The sequence below is a fragment of the Aplysia californica genome, unplaced genomic scaffold, assembly GCF_000002075.1.
Source record: "Aplysia californica isolate F4 #8 unplaced genomic scaffold, AplCal3.0 scaffold00115, whole genome shotgun sequence".
Taxonomy (NCBI): Eukaryota; Metazoa; Mollusca; class Gastropoda; order Aplysiida; family Aplysiidae; genus Aplysia; species Aplysia californica.
The window spans coordinates 915,239-933,722 of NW_004797385.1; the positions used below are offsets into that span (position 1 = coordinate 915,239).

At 39.3% G+C, this 18,484-nt stretch overlaps 1 protein-coding gene across 1 annotated transcript in view; it reads right to left on the bottom strand.

Annotated features, from left to right (window-relative positions):
- Positions 1–8,822: 8,822 nt before the first annotated feature.
- LOC101854708 (C-1-tetrahydrofolate synthase, cytoplasmic) overlaps positions 8,823–18,484 on the bottom strand; it is a 34,802-nt gene continuing 25,140 nt past the window's right edge. Inside the window, exons 21-24 of the mRNA XM_005095855.3 lie at positions 18,005–18,182; positions 17,381–17,488; positions 15,578–15,730; positions 8,823–10,755 (exon numbers count right to left, since the gene is read on the bottom strand). Coding sequence (XP_005095912.1) covers positions 10,666–10,755; positions 15,578–15,730; positions 17,381–17,488; positions 18,005–18,182 — 529 coding nt within the window. The 3' untranslated portion in view covers positions 8,823–10,665. The remainder of the gene's footprint in view (positions 10,756–15,577; positions 15,731–17,380; positions 17,489–18,004; positions 18,183–18,484) is intronic.

The window sequence follows — 18,484 nt, forward strand, 5'->3', positions numbered from 1 at the left end:
CTTTTACCAAAGTGAGACTGAAACTTAGCTGGATACCGAGTACAGTTCCTGCCGGCTTTAAGCACGGTCATCAGGAGAAAGCTTAAGCGTGCTTAATGCCGAAGCGTGCTTGAGTGCGAAGTAGATATAATCCAGAGATTTTCATGTAGAAAATTTCCTGTGCTATTTCCCTAAGTTGTAAGTAGGCCTATAGCGGTCCCGTAAAAGTGTGCGCATGTTATTTTTGCCCGCCATGGTAGTTTTTGTTGGCTTGTTTGTTTTTGTTTTGTGGTTGAATAGGAAATAAAAACTTAATTTAGACGGCCAGTCACGATACAGCACACTGGGCCTACACACTGCCTGTGCGTACCACTGCCCACGGTGCCACATTCATACCACCACCTTCATCCCACCTCGCGCGTGATACACAATCAGGATTAATGGATAGCGATGATCAAAGGTGAAATTGCAGCCAGCCTCCCTTTCTCGTCTCCCCGACTCTTTGTTTCTTTTTTGTCGGTGTGTAGCTTTGCCCTAGGCTAGATCCTATGTCCATGCGCACGGCTGTGTGCATCTCTCTGCCTTCCTCTTCGCGTGTGTGAATGTGTGTCTCCATCACTTGTGTTCTTTGTGTTTCTCTTAACACACTCACTGCTGCGGTGTAGACTGTGTTAGAACTTCGACATAGGTCATTTATTATAATGAAAGTATTGACTGTCTTGTAAATGAAGCGTGCCTGAAGCCGAAGTTACCGTGCTTAAAGGTGTGTAATTTATATAGCAAAAATTTGGTAAGAGCCGTTTAGCGTGCTTGAGTCCGAAACGTGCTTAAAGCGGGCGTGCTTAACGCCGGCACGGACTGTACATGTACAATAAAAAATTGAAGGGGGCGTTGAGTTGTTGATACATTCTTTTTCTGTTTGACTGTCCCCATGGTTTTATGCCAAAAAAATTCTGAAATTATGCAAACTGAGCCCAAAAATGTGAAATTATGCGATTCTGTTAATTTTAACAAAGAATGATAAAGGAAAATAATCAGAAATTATGAAAAAGAAGATTAAATTTTGCAAAATTATGCGGGGTGCATAAAACCACGGGGACAGATTTGAATCAGTTCCTCTGTAGTTAAATTATGTGATGTTTCAAACAGTGATGAATCGTCAAAGGATCATTTGGTGAGGCACTGAACTTGAAAGTAGGCCAACCTGGTTAATACACAATTCAAAACCAGAGTTTATTATATTTTGTGAATTCATTTGAGGTATCTCACTATGTTCCTCTGGAAATGCATGTTACAGTGGAATCCTGTTATTATAATGAGAGTGAGGGGACCAGTGCCAAATGTCCGTTATATAACAAGATTCTTGTTATAAGGGATCCAGTAATAAATTCAAGGGAAATACTAAAGTAGGCCTAATCTATGAGTCTGGTTTTCGGTTTATTTCTTTTTGTAGTCTCCCCAGATGATGATTTGGTTCAACATGACCTTTAAATCTTACTTGATCGAAACTCGAATCTGGTTTCTTTCTCTAGCACTAGCGATGTTGACAGCTCGGTGTTGGCGATCAGAAAGAAAGTTCTCTAAGCTAACTCACCCGCTGTGTTGTCCCCCCACCCCACCACTCCCTGTGGTGCGTTCTGTCGGCTTGCTTACAATCTGAACATACCACACCCCGCCCACGTCACACATTCGCTCTATCCATCACAGTACAGCATTATGGGTTTTAGAAAAGTGTCTTTATAACAGACTTCTCGTTATTTCAGGACTCGTTATAAGTGGATTCCACTGTACTAGAAGATCCCACCTATTTCAAAATGGTGAAATTGATATGAAGATGGTGCATTCCTGTGTCTATAAAGCCAAAGCTTGTATAGTTAAGTTTTAGTTTTAGTAGAGGTTTTATGGCGCTCGAAACCGCATAAGGTCATATGAGTGCCAGAAGATTAGAGGTGTTACAAGAGAGTAACAAACATAAAAAAGAAGAAGGGGAGATAAGGACGATAGATGTTTGATAGGAAAGAAGAAGAAAACCACACCAGAGCACCCGCCAACCACCCACTTGTATAGTTTCAGAGAGAGTTTTATGGTGCGTACAACACATATAGGTCTTATAAGTGCCGAAGATTGAGAGGGTACAAAGAAAAGGAGGAGAGATAAAGAAGATAAATGTTTGAATAAGTTTAGTTATATTATGTGTAGTGTATCCTTTACTTTTTCTTCGTTATAAAAAAATGTTGAACTTGAACAATTTACGATTTGACCGACTATGTGTTCAATAACCATATACATGTGATCCTGTACAGTCTATCTGGCACATGCATAGCGAATTCGGCAGAACACAAATCTTTTTGTTATGTATGAATTTTGCTATGTACTGATCTAATAAAATACAAAGAAGACATATATGTATACAAAAATTTGGGACCTGAAAATTGGGGGAGAAGGGTACTTACCTGTCCCCGTCGTTTTATGCAAGAAAAATTATGAAATTATGCAAACTGAGCCCAAAAATGTGAAATTATGCGATTCTGGTTATTTTTAACAAAGAATGATATAGGAAAATAATCAGAAATTATGCAAAAAATGAATAAATTTTGCTAAATTATGCGGGGTGCGTAAAACCACGCGGACAGACTTAATAATAATGTTCAATGGATGTGAAAAGAGTTGTTTAAAAACTGAATATTAATGTTTGATGACCATGTCAAGTTCACTTGAAAAATAAAGTGTAGGCACATATATAGCCTTGAGACGCGTGTTATTAAAATGTTACAATCTTTGCCAAATATTCTTTTCTCACTTAATATTGTTTATGCCACACCATTCAGTGTTCAACTGATTCTATTGAAGTTGTTTAGTCTACTATTGCACAGTGTGTTATGTAACATTATGTTGAATTTTAAAAAAAATGTTTCTTCTAGTAGTTCAAGCCTTATACTTATATATATTTCATGAATTGCTTGTTTGTTGATACCTTTTTATACCTTTGTCCATTAAATCAAAGCCAAGTTGAAATGTCTTGTGTGTCAAACTGTCTTCCGTTTTGAAAAGAAGCGCATGTTGACATAATGATGGTCTAATGGTGCTGAAAAGATATACATGAGGAGAAATACTGAGTGTCTTAATGTCCTCTCTTGTTTGAACTTGATGTATCAGAACAGTTTTTATGTAATTTGGTAAAACTACCCAAAAAAATAGTATGACTATTATATTAATCTGTCCCTGTCGCATTATGCGATTGTGCAGCTACATTGTTTTTTTTCATAATTCTGTTACATTTGCATAATTTTGGGTTCCCTGTGTTTTTATTCATTTTTTCACAAAATAATTATATTTTTACTGTCGAAAGAGCGAAAGATTTTTTCTACAAAAACACAAAGTGCACAAAGTCCATGATTATCCATTTCCGGTAACTGGCTTAGGCTTGTTGATTATGTTCACCCATTGTCATTTGGGGATCGGGTCGCGGCGGTTTGCTAGCCAGGTTGAGGGCGCAAAGGGGCTATCGTGGCACAAGCCGATCGCGCCCGACTTGCCACCTCAAAAACAAACACGTTTACCTTCAGGTGACGAGTGGGGCGACCGCCCCCAACCCGATGCGATCCGTAGTGGGCACCCAGTCATGATCTACAAGTGGAGGTTGATACATTTTTGGCCCTTTTTCGGTAGTTCCCACCCCTCAATTATTATTCGCCGGTTTTGGCCCCAAGAGTAGGGGGGGGGGGCGGGGTGTCATGCCCCCCTGAATTTTACCATAATTTGATGTTTTGCATTTGGTAGGTTTGATATCTCTCGCTAGCCGCGCTTCAAACATAATTATTATTCTAGATCTAAACTCGCCCAAAAAAGTCAAGGAACAGCTTGTGTTTTCACCTGTCAAATTCAAACTTCAACATCTCACAAACCCGTTATGATCGGTCAACCAACTTGGCGCACGCACTGACGACTAAACACAGTTTGCCTGTACGGCAAATTTGCCGGCACCAGCTTCATAGCGACGGCGCAGGGCATTCTGAAACACAGCCGAAAAGCATGAAAAATGGGCTAAATTTCTCTGACTCAGCAACATTGGCATAGGGACTGTTAGCTAAAACTAAGCTTGGCATGTGCTAAACAGATGTCTTAGCTGTGAATATTGCTCACTTACAACCCTTTATAAGCCGGCGTTTTTCCTGCCATGTTTCAACACTCGCTGCCTGACGTCGAAAGAGGACGAGCCCTTACCTGGCTCCAAGATGGCTCCACGTTCCCAGTTGTTGCACATCGACTTGGGGTGTCTCCATCAGTTATATAATAGAGGCTGCAAGAACGATGACAAGCGACCGGAAGGGTCCTGGACCGGCCTCGACCAGGACCGCCCCGTTTGACCAACAACAGCGTCGACCGGTTCATCGTCAAACAGGCCGTGACGTCACGAACCACCTCAGCAAACTGCATCAGGGACCAACTACGGGTGACAGACAATGCCCACGAGAGTGAGGAGACGGTAAGGAACCGTATGCGTAGAGCCAGGTTAGCATCTTGTGTTCCCTGCCAGGCGCCCAAGGCACACGCCGCCCAACAAAGCAGCTCCCCCGGCGTGGCCTGCTCGCCAATAACAGTCGACACATTGTCAGTGGGACCAGGTAGTCTTCTCGGACGAATCCAGATTCAACCTGTTGCACCCAGACAGGCGAGCCCACTTCTGGAGGCGCCGAGGAGAGCTGTCCCATCCTGAGTGCATCCAGCAGGTGGCGCTCTACTTTGCAGGGTCCGTTCTGGTGTAGGGAGGCTTCTCAGCTCACTACAGGACCCTGTGTATCATATACAGGGTAATTTGACCTCGGCAAGGTACAGGGAGAAAATCCTGCGTCCCCTTGCTGTTCCTCTCCTGAAGCAGATTGGACCCCAGGCTGTAGGCCTACTGCAGGATGACAACGCCACGCCATATCGCGCATGCATCGTGGGGGACTTCCTGCTGCAGCGAGCTGTCTCCTGCATGGACTGACCAGCTTCTAGTCCGGATTTGAAGCCAACAGAGAACATTTGGGATCACATTGACGGGTGGGTAAGGGACAACCACCCTCCTGCACAAAACCTTCAACTACTCTTGGGCTACCTCGTCCAGGAGTGCAGAACCTACCCCAACAAGTTCTCCGAAGGCATGTCCTGTCCATGCTTCGACGCTGTGCAGAGTGTTTGATCAAACGGAGTGGCTACATCCACTATTGACAATCATCATCATCAATGCCTTTCACCCCTGGCAGGGTATAGGCCACATACAAGCTCCGTCCATTTATTTCTGTCCTGAGCCATCCTTCCAACCTCGTTCCAAGTGAGCTTCATTTCTCTCATGTCCCTTTCCACGCATCTCCTCCATGTTTCCCGTGGCCTACCCCACTATTGACAATGTTCATGAAGAACTTTGGCTGTTCAGACTTTTGAAATCCGACCAGTGTGACTTAAACTCATTTTACATAAACTTCTCGTTGTTGAAATCTGAAATTGTTCACACTTAACCTAGAGAGTCGAAAGCATCTTTTGTGAAAAAATGAATAAATTCGATTAATATTTAAACTGTTCTTCAGTAATCTTTCTTTGAATTTTTGTTCCTTGACTTTTTTGTGCGAGTTTAGATCTAGGCCCAAATAAGGGGGGTGGAAACTTCTGAAAAAGCGCCAAAAATTTTTTAAATTACAAGACGGCGACCAAGACGTCAACGACAATTTATCAAAACAAAACACACGTTTCTGTGTCCATTTTCATGCATTGTCTCTTTTTTTTTTGGGGGGGGGGGGGGGGGGGGGAGGGGAGGAATTAGCATATATTATATCTGTCTGCCCCAGTCAATATTAGTCGTAAGACGCACTTTCTATTATCAGCTATGAGGCTCGAAAGGCAAAAAAGTGACTTTCCATGAATTTTTTGTTGTTGTTGGATATATTGAAAGTTTGATGTCTTCTGCTTCGTATAAGATAAAAATAAACAACTTTCATCACCTATAAATATTTTATTTTGGAGGTATGTCGATGGTTTGTTGTGAGGGGTGACGAGATAAAGGAATTTGGATCTTGCAAGTGTGTAGCTGTGAGATTATTTTTAGAACCATTACCTCATGGCCACCTTTGCTTCAATGTTCTTCTTTTGCAACTATTTTTAGATTTTGACCCCTTTTCGAGCATGAATGGTCTGAAATGTAGACAACTCTGATTGGTAAAACGGAGTATAAATGGTAACTTCTAGCTCACTTCACGCTTGTTTACATAAAACAGCTGACTGTGTGGGCATGCTTTTCTAGCTGTTATCGTCTGTTGATCTTTCAGTTTTACACTTGGGTTGACTTTAAACATTAGTTTTCATTGTGTTTTAGTGCTTTTAAAAGATTAATTAACCTTCCTCTAGATCTCTCAAAGCGGACTCCTTACCAAGAGGCCAGCGAGGCGGTCTATGTGCATGTGTGTTTGTATGTGAGTGCATGTGTGTGTTTGTGTGTGTGTGTGCTATCGTGTGTTTATGGTGCTATTGCAAACGTATAATTAGGTAGCGCAAACACGGAACGTAAGCCGACTCACGGCCTTCTGAGCGCATGGTTTCGGTAAAATGGGGGTAATTCAGATCTCTGTTTCTTTGCTCTTTTGCTATAAAACACCAAATGTTGAACACTTTGAAAAAGTTCAGATTTCCTTCTTTACAACAGTGTAAGTTGTTTGTATATTATAATCCGAGTATGAGCTGGAGAATCGCGTGGAAAGGGAAGCCCCTTACTCCTTACGGTCGGAATGCGAAGTGGGCCGGTTCAAAATTGACACCCATGCATTCGAATGCTTTGAAGAAAGATTGATGATTAAATAGTCTTTTCATTGGCGGAGAACTATATACAGCTTTGAGCGTGGTTTCCTGTGGTTATAGTTTTTGGCCTTTGGCATTTGGATAGAAAACCAATAGAATGAACCGTTCTTGTTCTATTAGAATAAAGTCATCGGCTTGGAATTATTTGGCATGAATCCTTCCGCGAAACTACCGGGAGCACTCAGTACACTACAGTATTGAGCCGACTCGCTCGCCGCGAGGGCTGGTGCGACGCCCGCGGAAACAACTCTCAGTGTTTTAATGGAAATAACGACAGATCATTGTGTTTGAGGCAATATAATACTGATTTGTAATGATCTCACAGTCATGACAAAAATTAGGCTTCATTTCTTTGTTATAATGATTGTACTCTGTTAATGTAGAGATATTTGGTGCACTTTTATTATCTGTCAAACATGGGGTAGCAGCCAGTTACGGACTTCAGCAATATTTGATTATTGTTAAATTGGAACAGCTGCCATTCTCTTAAACATTGACCGAGAGGTAAAAGTATGGTACCAAAAATCTCAGGAGACATAGGCCTTGCATATGAAACAGATGACTTTGACTTACAGCTACTGAAAAATTTTTGTATCTGGTACCTAGTATAAAGGCAAAGGTAATATTTTGTCGCATTTGAAGTGAATTCCATTCTTGTGAAAATTCTGTCTTTTTCATAAGTTTTTTCTCTGTAAATGAATAGTTTTCTACTTCTGTATGTTATTGTTACCTTGTAGTGGCATAGCCAAGATAACTGCTAAATTTCAAGTCTCTATCTCAATTTTAAGACCCCCATTGCTATGGAAACATGTTGCTCAACTTGGGAGACCATTTTCTCCTTTTCGCATTTCCTCACCTCGCACAATTAAAAGTTCTGTATTTTCGTCTAATATTGTCATATTTACTTCATTCTTGTTTTAAATTGTAGGGAAAAATTGATAGCTTTTGAAAATCATGTTAACTCAGTTTTGAAATTTCCTTCAAATGACTGATATTGACCGGCAGGGACACATTATATATTGTTTATCAGCACATCACCTCAACACATTATAATATTATAATACTGTGCCTTTATTTGGTGTGTTGGTCTGGTCCAGATGTAATTTTTTATTTATTTTTTTTTACAGCTGAAAGTTACAGAGATATTTTTAGGTTGTTGTTTCTGACTGATGTGTAGGCCTACTGTTTTCTTTCCAAAAATACACAAAAAATTACTGATACTGATAAAGGCTAATATCATTATGTTCTGTTTTCAATTTTTCTGTTCGTAAGACATGAAAATTCTTGTTGAAAAAGTGCAAAACATGTCGTGAATGGCGTTACGGTAACTTGCATAATTTTGCTTTTGTCTTGCATAATTCTGCAGGGACAGGTTAATGGGAAAAATTCCAATAAGTCATCCAAGTCACAATATTTATACCTGGCAAGATGATACTTAGCATAGTTTTGAAAAAGTGTGTATTTCTCCTACTTGGTCTAAAATATAACTACACAATTAAATACAGTATCAGGTATCATTGCATAGAAAAGGCTCCAACATAAAAGTTTGGAAAGTTTGGAATTTCTCCCCTGTTAACAATTGTGGTTCAGTACAGTGTGTTGGTAATTCTTATCACACCATCCAAGGTCACATGGGATGATTAGAGGGAAAGTGACAGTGGTACAGAAGATATGAGGACAGATACATCCCATTCTGTTGATCAAGTCATTTGACTATGCATCCCTGCACAGAAAAAGAAAAAGACTGGCCTTGCTATTGATTAATGAACAGCAAAAAAATAATTTTGGGACAGTAGAAAAGTATTAATATTGGCTACAAATAACAATGATGATTGGTGTAAATCTTACTAAAATACAAATTCGAATCAGATGGTGCTGTCTTAATGAATTTTGAGTTACTCATTCTGGCTTTATTCTTAATATAATTAACACATTGAGTTTGCTGTGGTGAGCGTTGAATTAGCATGATGAAATGTACATATCACCAGGCATAGATGGAGACCAAAGAATGTTCAGTTTCAATGGAAAATATACCTTTATTCTCTTGGTAATACCTCTGTTTGCATCTCCAGATTAAAGAAGTGAATGAAAAACAAGCGCCCTTCACACGAAAGAAATAGTTTGCAGGCTTACAAAGACATGAAATGAGAGCAGGAGCACATGTAATATCTGAGGAACAAACCAAGGTGAAAAAAAAGGTGATAATTTCAATAACCAACATAAAAGGTTCCAAGAGTAGAGAATCAAGCTATGCAATCCACATAACTTGTGCAAAAGTGCAATATGATTTTCAAAGAAGATTTACAAGTCTGTTGAGAACACTGAATACAACAGATTCAATATTCTAAGCATAACAATTGGATTTATTTTCATTTTCACATTATGGAATGCTGCATGCTTATTATTCTTCATATGAGGGGAAACAACACATTGAGCCTTTAAGCCTGTGAAGTTGGCGCATAAAGAGCATAATCATGGTATTTTTATAATACATTAAGTCTAGCTGAAGACATTAAGAAAACTTAATTGTAATTATTCAATTTTTATTGAAACCATTAACAAAAACAAATTTTTATTGAAACAATTAACAAAAAGGAGTCACCTCAAAGGACAATATTTGTGTTTACTGCCTGTGTCAGTCAGTGGTGAAAACTCATATCCACATCAGAACAAAGGATTCGGGTTTACCACTTCCACAGACAGTAGATTCAATTAACCCCTTCACTGCTGAAAAACGTCCACCAACATTTGTACTAACAAGATAAAACGTTAATTCAAGTAATATTTAAACACAGATAATTGTTTCAGAATAAGCAAAATCACAAACTGTAACTATACCCCAAAAAAACATCTTTTTGTCAACCGGATGAAACAATATAAGTGGAGAATACAAGCCAGAACATACGTCTACTCAGCAGTGAAGAGGTTAATATTCAGCCCATGATGACACAAGAACAAAGGAACACAAAGGGCTATAAGTCTGAGTAGTATGCCGTACTACGGATACTAATAAGCCACACCAGCTACTAGATACATTCTATACTACCCCAGCACATACAATACACAAACATTTTTCTCTGGGCAGTATTTACAAGCTATAACATGCACCATGACTTGTCCAGCCAGACTGTCGTATTGTTATCTGCTGTCCTTAGACTTTGCTGTTTTATCAATCATCATTTGGAGCAAAAAAGCATGCAAATAAAAAATAAAGAAGGGTTTTTCTTTGCAAAGGCAAGGCCATGGTAAGCCGGACATTAACAGAGCTTTCAGCCTGGACATGGTCTCGATGTAGACTCCCATCAATCAATAACCTACATCATTGGACGATAAACAGACAATTTAGGACATCTTCCAACGACTTATAATTCCTTTCAGTAACATTACTCCTATTCCAAGTTACATTTGGTATGACTTTAACTAGGACATCACCCTGTCAGTGAAGATTGCCATTAAGTAAAACATTATGAAGTTTCCTGTGCACTATTTTGTACTGTTATACTTACAACTGCCAAAAACTCAGCTCTGATTATGTAATAATTTGAAGTGTACCTTATGTGTAATAAAATAAATACAACTAATTCCCATTTCCAGCCCTACAGGAAAAAGAAATGGCACATTCATTATTTAAGTGTTATGACACACATTTCCTCAGATGGAAGACGTACCTCACTTAATCAAGTTCTGGATATCATACAAAATAAAGCTCCCGAAAGTCCTCATATAATAATATCCCAACAAAAGAAGGCGGCCCTTGTCAACAGAATTCTACTTGGGAGCCGTAATACTTCAACTCAATGTTGTTTTCCTCACAATACTACGAGCAACAATCCACAAGTCACGGGCTCCGCCTCAGTCTTAGGACAGGCCAAGGATCTCCTCTGTGTCCGGGTCTATGTCGATGTCGTAGAAGCACGGGCGAGTGGGAAGGCCTGGCATGGTGCTCATCTGGGACAGAAAAGAAAAGAAAACAAAATTAAATGACTAGATCAGCCTTTTTATGTAGTCAGTTTTGTGAAAATTTCAAATGCGTCTGATATGCTTTTGAAAGCTCTTGCCTTCATGATCATAAAACAGTTTAAATTGTGTTGATATCTTTATTAGTTAAAAAGTTATGGCTATTTTTCAATTTTCATGCCTAAAATCCGGCCAATTTCAGGTCATTTTTAACACCGAGTTTTTGTGACACCAAAATGCAACTTTACAACACAATAAGAGACTATTACTCTTCAGAAAATGCATATTTTTAAAAATGTTGTACAAGTTTGTTGGGAATTTTACACAGAATGCACACAACTAAAAAACACCTCTTTACAAAGTCACAGAAATATTTTTTGGGAACTTAAAGAGTTTCAGGGTGATAAAAAATAACCTGCAAGGATAACCCGAAATTGACTAAATGTGCAAAATATCTTTGCTGCTAATGGTCATATTTAGACAAATCAAACATCATTCTCTTTGTTTTTTTTCACTGTTCATAATCATTAAAGAGTTAAGCCAACTAAGTAATAGTTTCCAAATTGTAAAGTAATTTTCTAGATTTCAAAACTTGTTTTTAGTTTTTTTCTAATCGTAAAACGGATTCCATTAAAAAAAACAAAAAACTCTTAATGACCGCCATAAGTCAGCTCCCTATCCTTCTTTTTCAAAGTATTGTAACATACATTTGTATGAAGCTATATTTTATGCTTTCAAGAGTCATGAAAAATGCTCTTCGGAGGCCTAGGTCAGTAGACCCACTGGAACATTTAATAAACTGCGGAAAGATGACCAGAAAATGACAAAATCACCTCATGATCTTCACACAAGTTGCACTTACAATTTTTTGGACAAATTATATATTAAATGGCACAATTTGATCAAGTTAAAAGTAAAAATATCCAGAAAATAATAACAAAATTATTAGGTACTGAAAGTGAAAGACTGAGCAGAGGCTTATAATAGATAGGTAACAGAAACTAAATTTTCAAAGTAGCTGTATGCCAAATTTATCTGTTCCAGTTGAAAGGCCTATACCCACTGAGCATTTTGATACCATTCTTTAACCTCTCAGTCAATTTTTAAGAAAATGGTAGTTTAAAAAAAAATTTGATCAAATTTGTTAAAGTCAGTCACTGGCTGCAACCCTATGTTTGACTGATAATAAAAGAGTACCAAGTGTACTAAACATCTCCACATTAACAGAGTACAATCACTATAACAAATATATGGAGCAAAATTTTTTTCAAGACAGTGAGATCATTACAAATCAGTATTTTATCACCTCAAACATGATGATCTGTCGTTATTTCGACAAAAACACCGAGCGTTGACCTGGCTGGCGCTGCACCCGCCCCCGCGGCGAGCAAGTCGTCACTATACTCTAGTGTACCCCGCATGCGGCGTCACATGCTTTCCGAGTTTCGCGGAAGGATTGATGCAAAATAATTCCAAGCTAATTACTTTATTTTAAAAGAAAATAAACTGATCTTTTAATTGGTACCTTTTTTGAGCCGATATTTTACATATTTCGTGTAAAAAATGATCTTTGAAAATTTTGACGATATATTTAAAGGCTATTTAAAAGCCAAAGGCCAAAAATATACCACGGGAAAGCCTGTTTAAAGCTCTACAATTCTCAGCCAATGAAAAGACGGTATTTAATCATCCCTCGTTCCGCGACGCATTTGAATGTACACGTGTCAATTTTTGAACCGGCCGACAACGCATTCCGACCGCGAGGGGCTTCGCTTTCCTCGGCGATTCTCCAGCTCCTAATAATCGGATATATATAAACAACTTACACCATTGTAACGAGGAAAAGCTGAACTTTTACAAGGTGTACGGCATTTGGTGTTTTATACATAGCTGTGCCTAGTTTCACATTGTTTATTGTTGTGGACTGTCGTACGAGCATCGGGACGATGGCGTGCCGAGTTATCTTTAAAAAAGGCGGAGATTTGAGAAAAATTGACGCAGAATGCAAAAATAAATGGAGCTGGATGAAGAAAGAGGCAGACAATGTGCTTTCTAAATTTCATTTGAGAATTGAACAAGCCGAGTGCTGCACTGTGCGTTTGGTGCGCGAAGTAAGATAAGGCAATTGCATTTTCTTTCTCGCGTTTAATTCCGGCCGCGCCTAGATTTTCTAGATCTAGATGTCTAGATATAGACGAAACTCTATGCATCCCCGACAGTATATTCAACACATTGCGCTGGAGTTATAAATACGTAAAACTACGGCAATTTCATCCTTTGTAGGTAGATATCTAGATCTAGATCTAGTAACATACTGGCTTTCGGCCTTCCGTACGGACTTTGATGGCCATTGAGTAAAGGGACTCGTTGAGTAAAACATTCATAGAGTTCAGAGTGGTCGCTCGCTTCGAAGTCCTCCCCCGGAATTAAACGCAAAAAAGTAAACAATTAACAAGAAAGGCAATTTTGTACTACAGTGGCAAAGGTGTTGCCTCCTTAATCCGATACTGCTCAACATTGTTGCTCAGTCTAAAGTGAAAGAAATCTTTTTATGAGACACTAGATTGCAAACACTGGATTTTTAGTCAGCAAACTGGGTCAAATGCTTTTTAGTCAACTTAGTGTCTTTGATTTTTTGTTTTTTTTGTTTGTTTGTTGCAAATGCATTTTAATTCAGTTGCCTGTAGTTAACATATGACACTTTTCCCTACCAAAAACACAGATGTTCCTATATATTGGATCTGGATTTCACTGGTTTTACTCCGGCTTTCAGAGGGAGCGCGTGCGCCTTCGCGTGAACTTCCTCCTTTTTTGAAATTCCTGAGTGGCAGCTATGTTTATAGCGAAAAAGCAAAGAAACAGCCATCGGAATTACCCCGATTTCACCGATACCACGCGGTCGGAAGGCCACGAGTGCCTGTGAGGCGGTGTTTACGTTACTTACTTATAAACTCTGTTCTTGACTTCTAACTAGACTTGTAAGTTTGAGCAAAACTGATTTGTGAAAAAAGTTGTCTTATAGAAGTAAAAGTGATTGTTATGATGAGATTTATTATTATTAAGTCAGGTAAATATAGCTAGATGCTGAATCTAACATCAATTAAAATTGTGCAATTCAAGTTTTATTTCAATTCCAAAGCCCAAAGGCATAAAAAGATCGAGCAGATGCATGCTTTCTGACTGCTGCCTACTACTGCTAATTCTAGACAGGGAATCTAGATTTAGCTATCATCTGCACTATTCAAGAGCCAAATATGGTAAAATAAGAACAAAACTGAATTCTTTTATCAGTCAGTTCATAATTTCATTGGCACACGTATTATTATAATCAGGAGAAAGAAGTAAAGCGCGAATAAATGCTATGCCGGCACAACATGTAAACGCAGTGTGCAGGTGTACGGCCGATTCGGCAGTTCGGCTTTTTGTATGCACTTTTACGGGAAGCTCCATAGCCTTGTGATCAGTTCAACCTAAACAACTCGGGTGAAAAAAAAAAATAGAATGGATAATCTATAACTTCTGAAAGATTAATAAATATACAGCTAGTAGTTTTCATTTTATCGCGTTGTAAAAATTGCCTTGTTTTCAGAAGCAAATATTTCCAGTTCTACCTTATCGTTTTTCTCACGATGACAGCCCTTTAGAAGGTCTTTCTTTTCCATTTACAAAGATGTATCGGATGTGGTAATGCGATTCACAAAGCGAAACAAAACTGTGAGCTGTTAAGACCCACCATAACGCAAGGCTTCACGGCCAGTCACAAAAGTCTACGGGCGTATCACAGCCGATTCACCCAGCCGCGAGAGCATTCACTAAATTGCCTATTTATAGCCTGCCCAAATCCAAACTTTAAACTTTTTATCAGCAAGGCAACCTGAAAAGAACTGCACACCTGAAACCTCTCTTTGACTGTAATCCTTCTTTGAGGACTAATTGCTAACGCACCTGAGCTCCCTTGGTTTGTTTACTAGAATTACAAAGCACAGCTGATTAAAACCTGCAAATTCTTTGCCATATCGACAGACCGAAGGGCTAGAACCCAAATGGCTGCTGGATCCGAAAAGTAAAGTAAAGTAAGTTTACTAGAATTACACCATTGCATGCTGAAGTGTGCTTTCTGTGCTCAGAATTCTGAAGGGTAACAGGTAGCATGAGCTCATGTCCATAGGGTAAAAATTGAAGATAAAAAATTATGGTTTTAAGATACTCAATTAGCTGGCATGCTTAGGTGCAGCTGATGAACAAACTTGTCCACTATAGAACTTTTGGGGGAAATCAGACCTCAGTGGAGTCCCTAATTCCTTAAAACAGCTCGGAATATTTTCCTCAGGGTGGCTGTGTAAAATGCATCTCAAACCTCAAATGCAAATCAGAATTTCTCTTTAATAAAAAGTTTTAATCTCTACAAAAGGTTGCAGAGAATACTCCTTTTACGTTTTGTTAGAAATTGACAATGCCATAATATATTATTTTGACATTTTTTGCATAATTTTGAATTTTGAGTACTTCACTGTAAGATTTTCAATCTTTTCCAGACACTTTCAAATAACATCATTTTTTTGCAGTGCTAGTGTGATTGCCATGGCAATCATTGGTTAGCAGGAAGAAATTTCTTCTTGTTATATTCGTAACGCTGAAACTACCCTACCTAGGAGATTGTATTGCTGTTCTTTTCAATATTGACCCTTTCACTGCCAGACCATCTGTGTACCCTTACCAAATAGTTCTAGACAGCGTTAGGCCAGGACAGTGAAGATGTAAATGAGTTTTGTTAGTAAATTGAGCAAAGGCTGATAATACATCCTTAACTGACCGTTCCAACCAGGGGGTAGATGAAGCCTGCCCCGATGCTGGCACGAGCCTCCCTGATAGGCAGAACAAATCCCGTGGGTGCTCCCTTCAGCTCCGGCTTGTGGGACAAGGACAGGTGGGTCTTTGCCATGCAGATGGGCAGTTCACTGAAGCCCTGAGAGAGGCAGAGGGAGACTATGTTGTGCACATCAAATTCACAGGAGAATAGAATGAAGCTAAACTTTCAATGGCTTGTCGTTTTCCTGTTCCCCACATAATTCAATAATGAAGTATACACAACAAAATAACACTGTGCAACACCACATATTATGTCACCCCACCAAAAAAAACCTAACAACAACAAACAAACAACCCCCCCCACCCCAACAAAATAACACTGTGCAACACTACACATTATGTCACCCCCCTTCCCCCCAAAAAAAATAAAAATAAAAAATAAATAAGTAAATAAGGTGCACATGCAAAATTCCCTCATCCCTCAGAAAACCAGATTTTATACATTTGTGACATGACAAGTTGGAATCAGGCGCCTGTCAGTTTTTGGGCACATGGAGTACAAGGCAGTTTTTTTGCAAAATGATCTAGATCTAGAGCTAAAAATGCAACACATGAGTCTATGGACACTCTTGTATAACTGTCTCACCGACTAAAACATGAACAACAACTGTAAGTTATCTAAAACTGTAAGTTATCTAAGAAAAAAAAAAAAAGAACTATCAGTGATGCCCAGGGGCACAATGTACAGTAGTCTCCGCCTAAACGCACACTATACAAAAACACGTTCCACTCAAACGCACGCTTTCGTCATCTGGCGGGTTTTTTACTTTATAATTTAGATATGTACAAACGCACGGTCATTCCCTCTAAACGCACACTTCGATCCGCAAAACACGCCAACAGGTAAAGCTTGACAAGAGGAAATGTTCACTACAACCTGCACAGCTTGCATTATAAGACAAGCCAAGAAACCCGGATATTTGGTGAGACTGCCTTTCACGCCGAACAAAGAGAGTGATAGACAGCGCTTTCACACCCAACTTTCCACAGACACATAGGTCTAGGAATGGTCAGTGAAATGTTGGGGGGGGGAGTTGGGGGCCAGAAATGTTTTTTGATTGGTCACTGGTAATGCATCTTTGAGAGAAGGTTTCTGACTGGTGTTTGGGTGACTGCATGTAATGTATAAATAGACCTGGGCCTTTGATGCACAACACGTGTGAATGCTGTAAAATACTAGACAGGCCTCTACAGGATTAAAGATTGGTCAAGTAAGCCTAACCAGCTGCACTTGAAGAACTCATAACGTACTTGTTCAACGAATCAGAAGAGAAATGTTTCTCTGAATGTAGAGATCTATTATTCTGATGTCGTCCGTGAATTTACGGTCCGGGGAGGTCGCTTGAAAAGCCACGTGGCTGGGCCGTTGTCTCTATGACTATCACCAACAATATCCTTTCAGGCTATCTGTTTCCGACATTTTATAGTGCATAATATCATTACATTGAGTCTGTCTCCCCCCCCCCCCCCCCACATTCAATGCCTTTGCATTCTTAACTCAGGGAATCCTTCACAAAACAGTCACGTGTCATTGCATTATCGGACCAAGTGACCCCCTCTCCCAAATGAAGGTCACTAGAATATTAAGGCAATGAGAAGACAGCGTCCTTTCCCCCCTTTGTAAAGGTTCATGTAAATGCACGCTACGTATAAACACACGCTAAGGAGCCCTCCCGAGCTCCGAGCGTTTAGGCGGAGACTACTGTACCACAACAAATCATATTCCTAAATTGTTACCCATACATACCTGTCTTTCATAGCGTTCAATTTGTGCTCTTGCCAATGGTTCCAACTCAATACCATCTGCTCCATAGATTTCTTTGGCAATTGTTTCAATCTTTGACTCAATAGAATCCTGAGAAAAAAAAGCCACAGATGTGGGCAACAGATATGCATTCAAACTAAGGTAGCAATAGCAAATCAAAATTTACATTTGATAATCTGATTTAATTTTAAAAACTTCATCCAAATTTAAGGAGAAGAAAGGCTACATTGTGAATTCTTAATTACTTGGTTCTGCAGCATCCGGACCAACGTTTAGCCCATAATAGTCCTAGTGCACTTCACACAAAATGAAAGAAATTCCTTCATGTGCCATTTCTTAGAAAATAAAAGTGGGGGGGTTCGTCTTGAGTAATTTAGTAAGTTTTACAGCACTTGCAACACAATTAGGTCATATATCTTTCGAGGATTAGAGGTGTTACAAGAGACTAATAACCACAAAAAGAAAGAGGAGAGATAACGACCATAGATGTTTGATGAGAAGGAACAAACGACATCAGAGCACCTGCCAAACACCAACGAACAGAGGGTGAAAACCCAAATATTTCTGCATTTAAAACAACAGCAAAAAAACAAAATTCTCTCTAACCTTGACATTGTAGAGGAACTTGAAGTTGCTGGTCTGTCCCGCTGCTTTGTCCACAGCCGCTGCCAGGTCCATGGCCCCCTGACCTCCCTTAGCCCAGTGGTTACAGATGACAGCGTCAAATGCTCCATTTTCTCGGGACAGACGCTGCACAAGCTCAAGCTCAGCCTGGGTGTCCGTGCTATGATCACATGAGCAGGGGAGAAAGAGGGGGAGAATAATCAACTTTTGATTGTTTTATTTCACAAGAGAAAATAAGTAAAGTATAATTGGAGAGTCAAAACTTTAAAACCTCATGTGGGAAAAAAGCAATACGAATGCAATAAAAGTGATTCCAATACCCTTGAGGCATATTAAATTGTTGTTTTTTTAGTTTCTGTATGAGCTTAACACCCAACCAGACAATTACTGTGAAGCAGTTCACTTTAACACTGATAAGTATGTAGATGTTTAATGTTCACAACCAAATGCCTTTATTTCCTT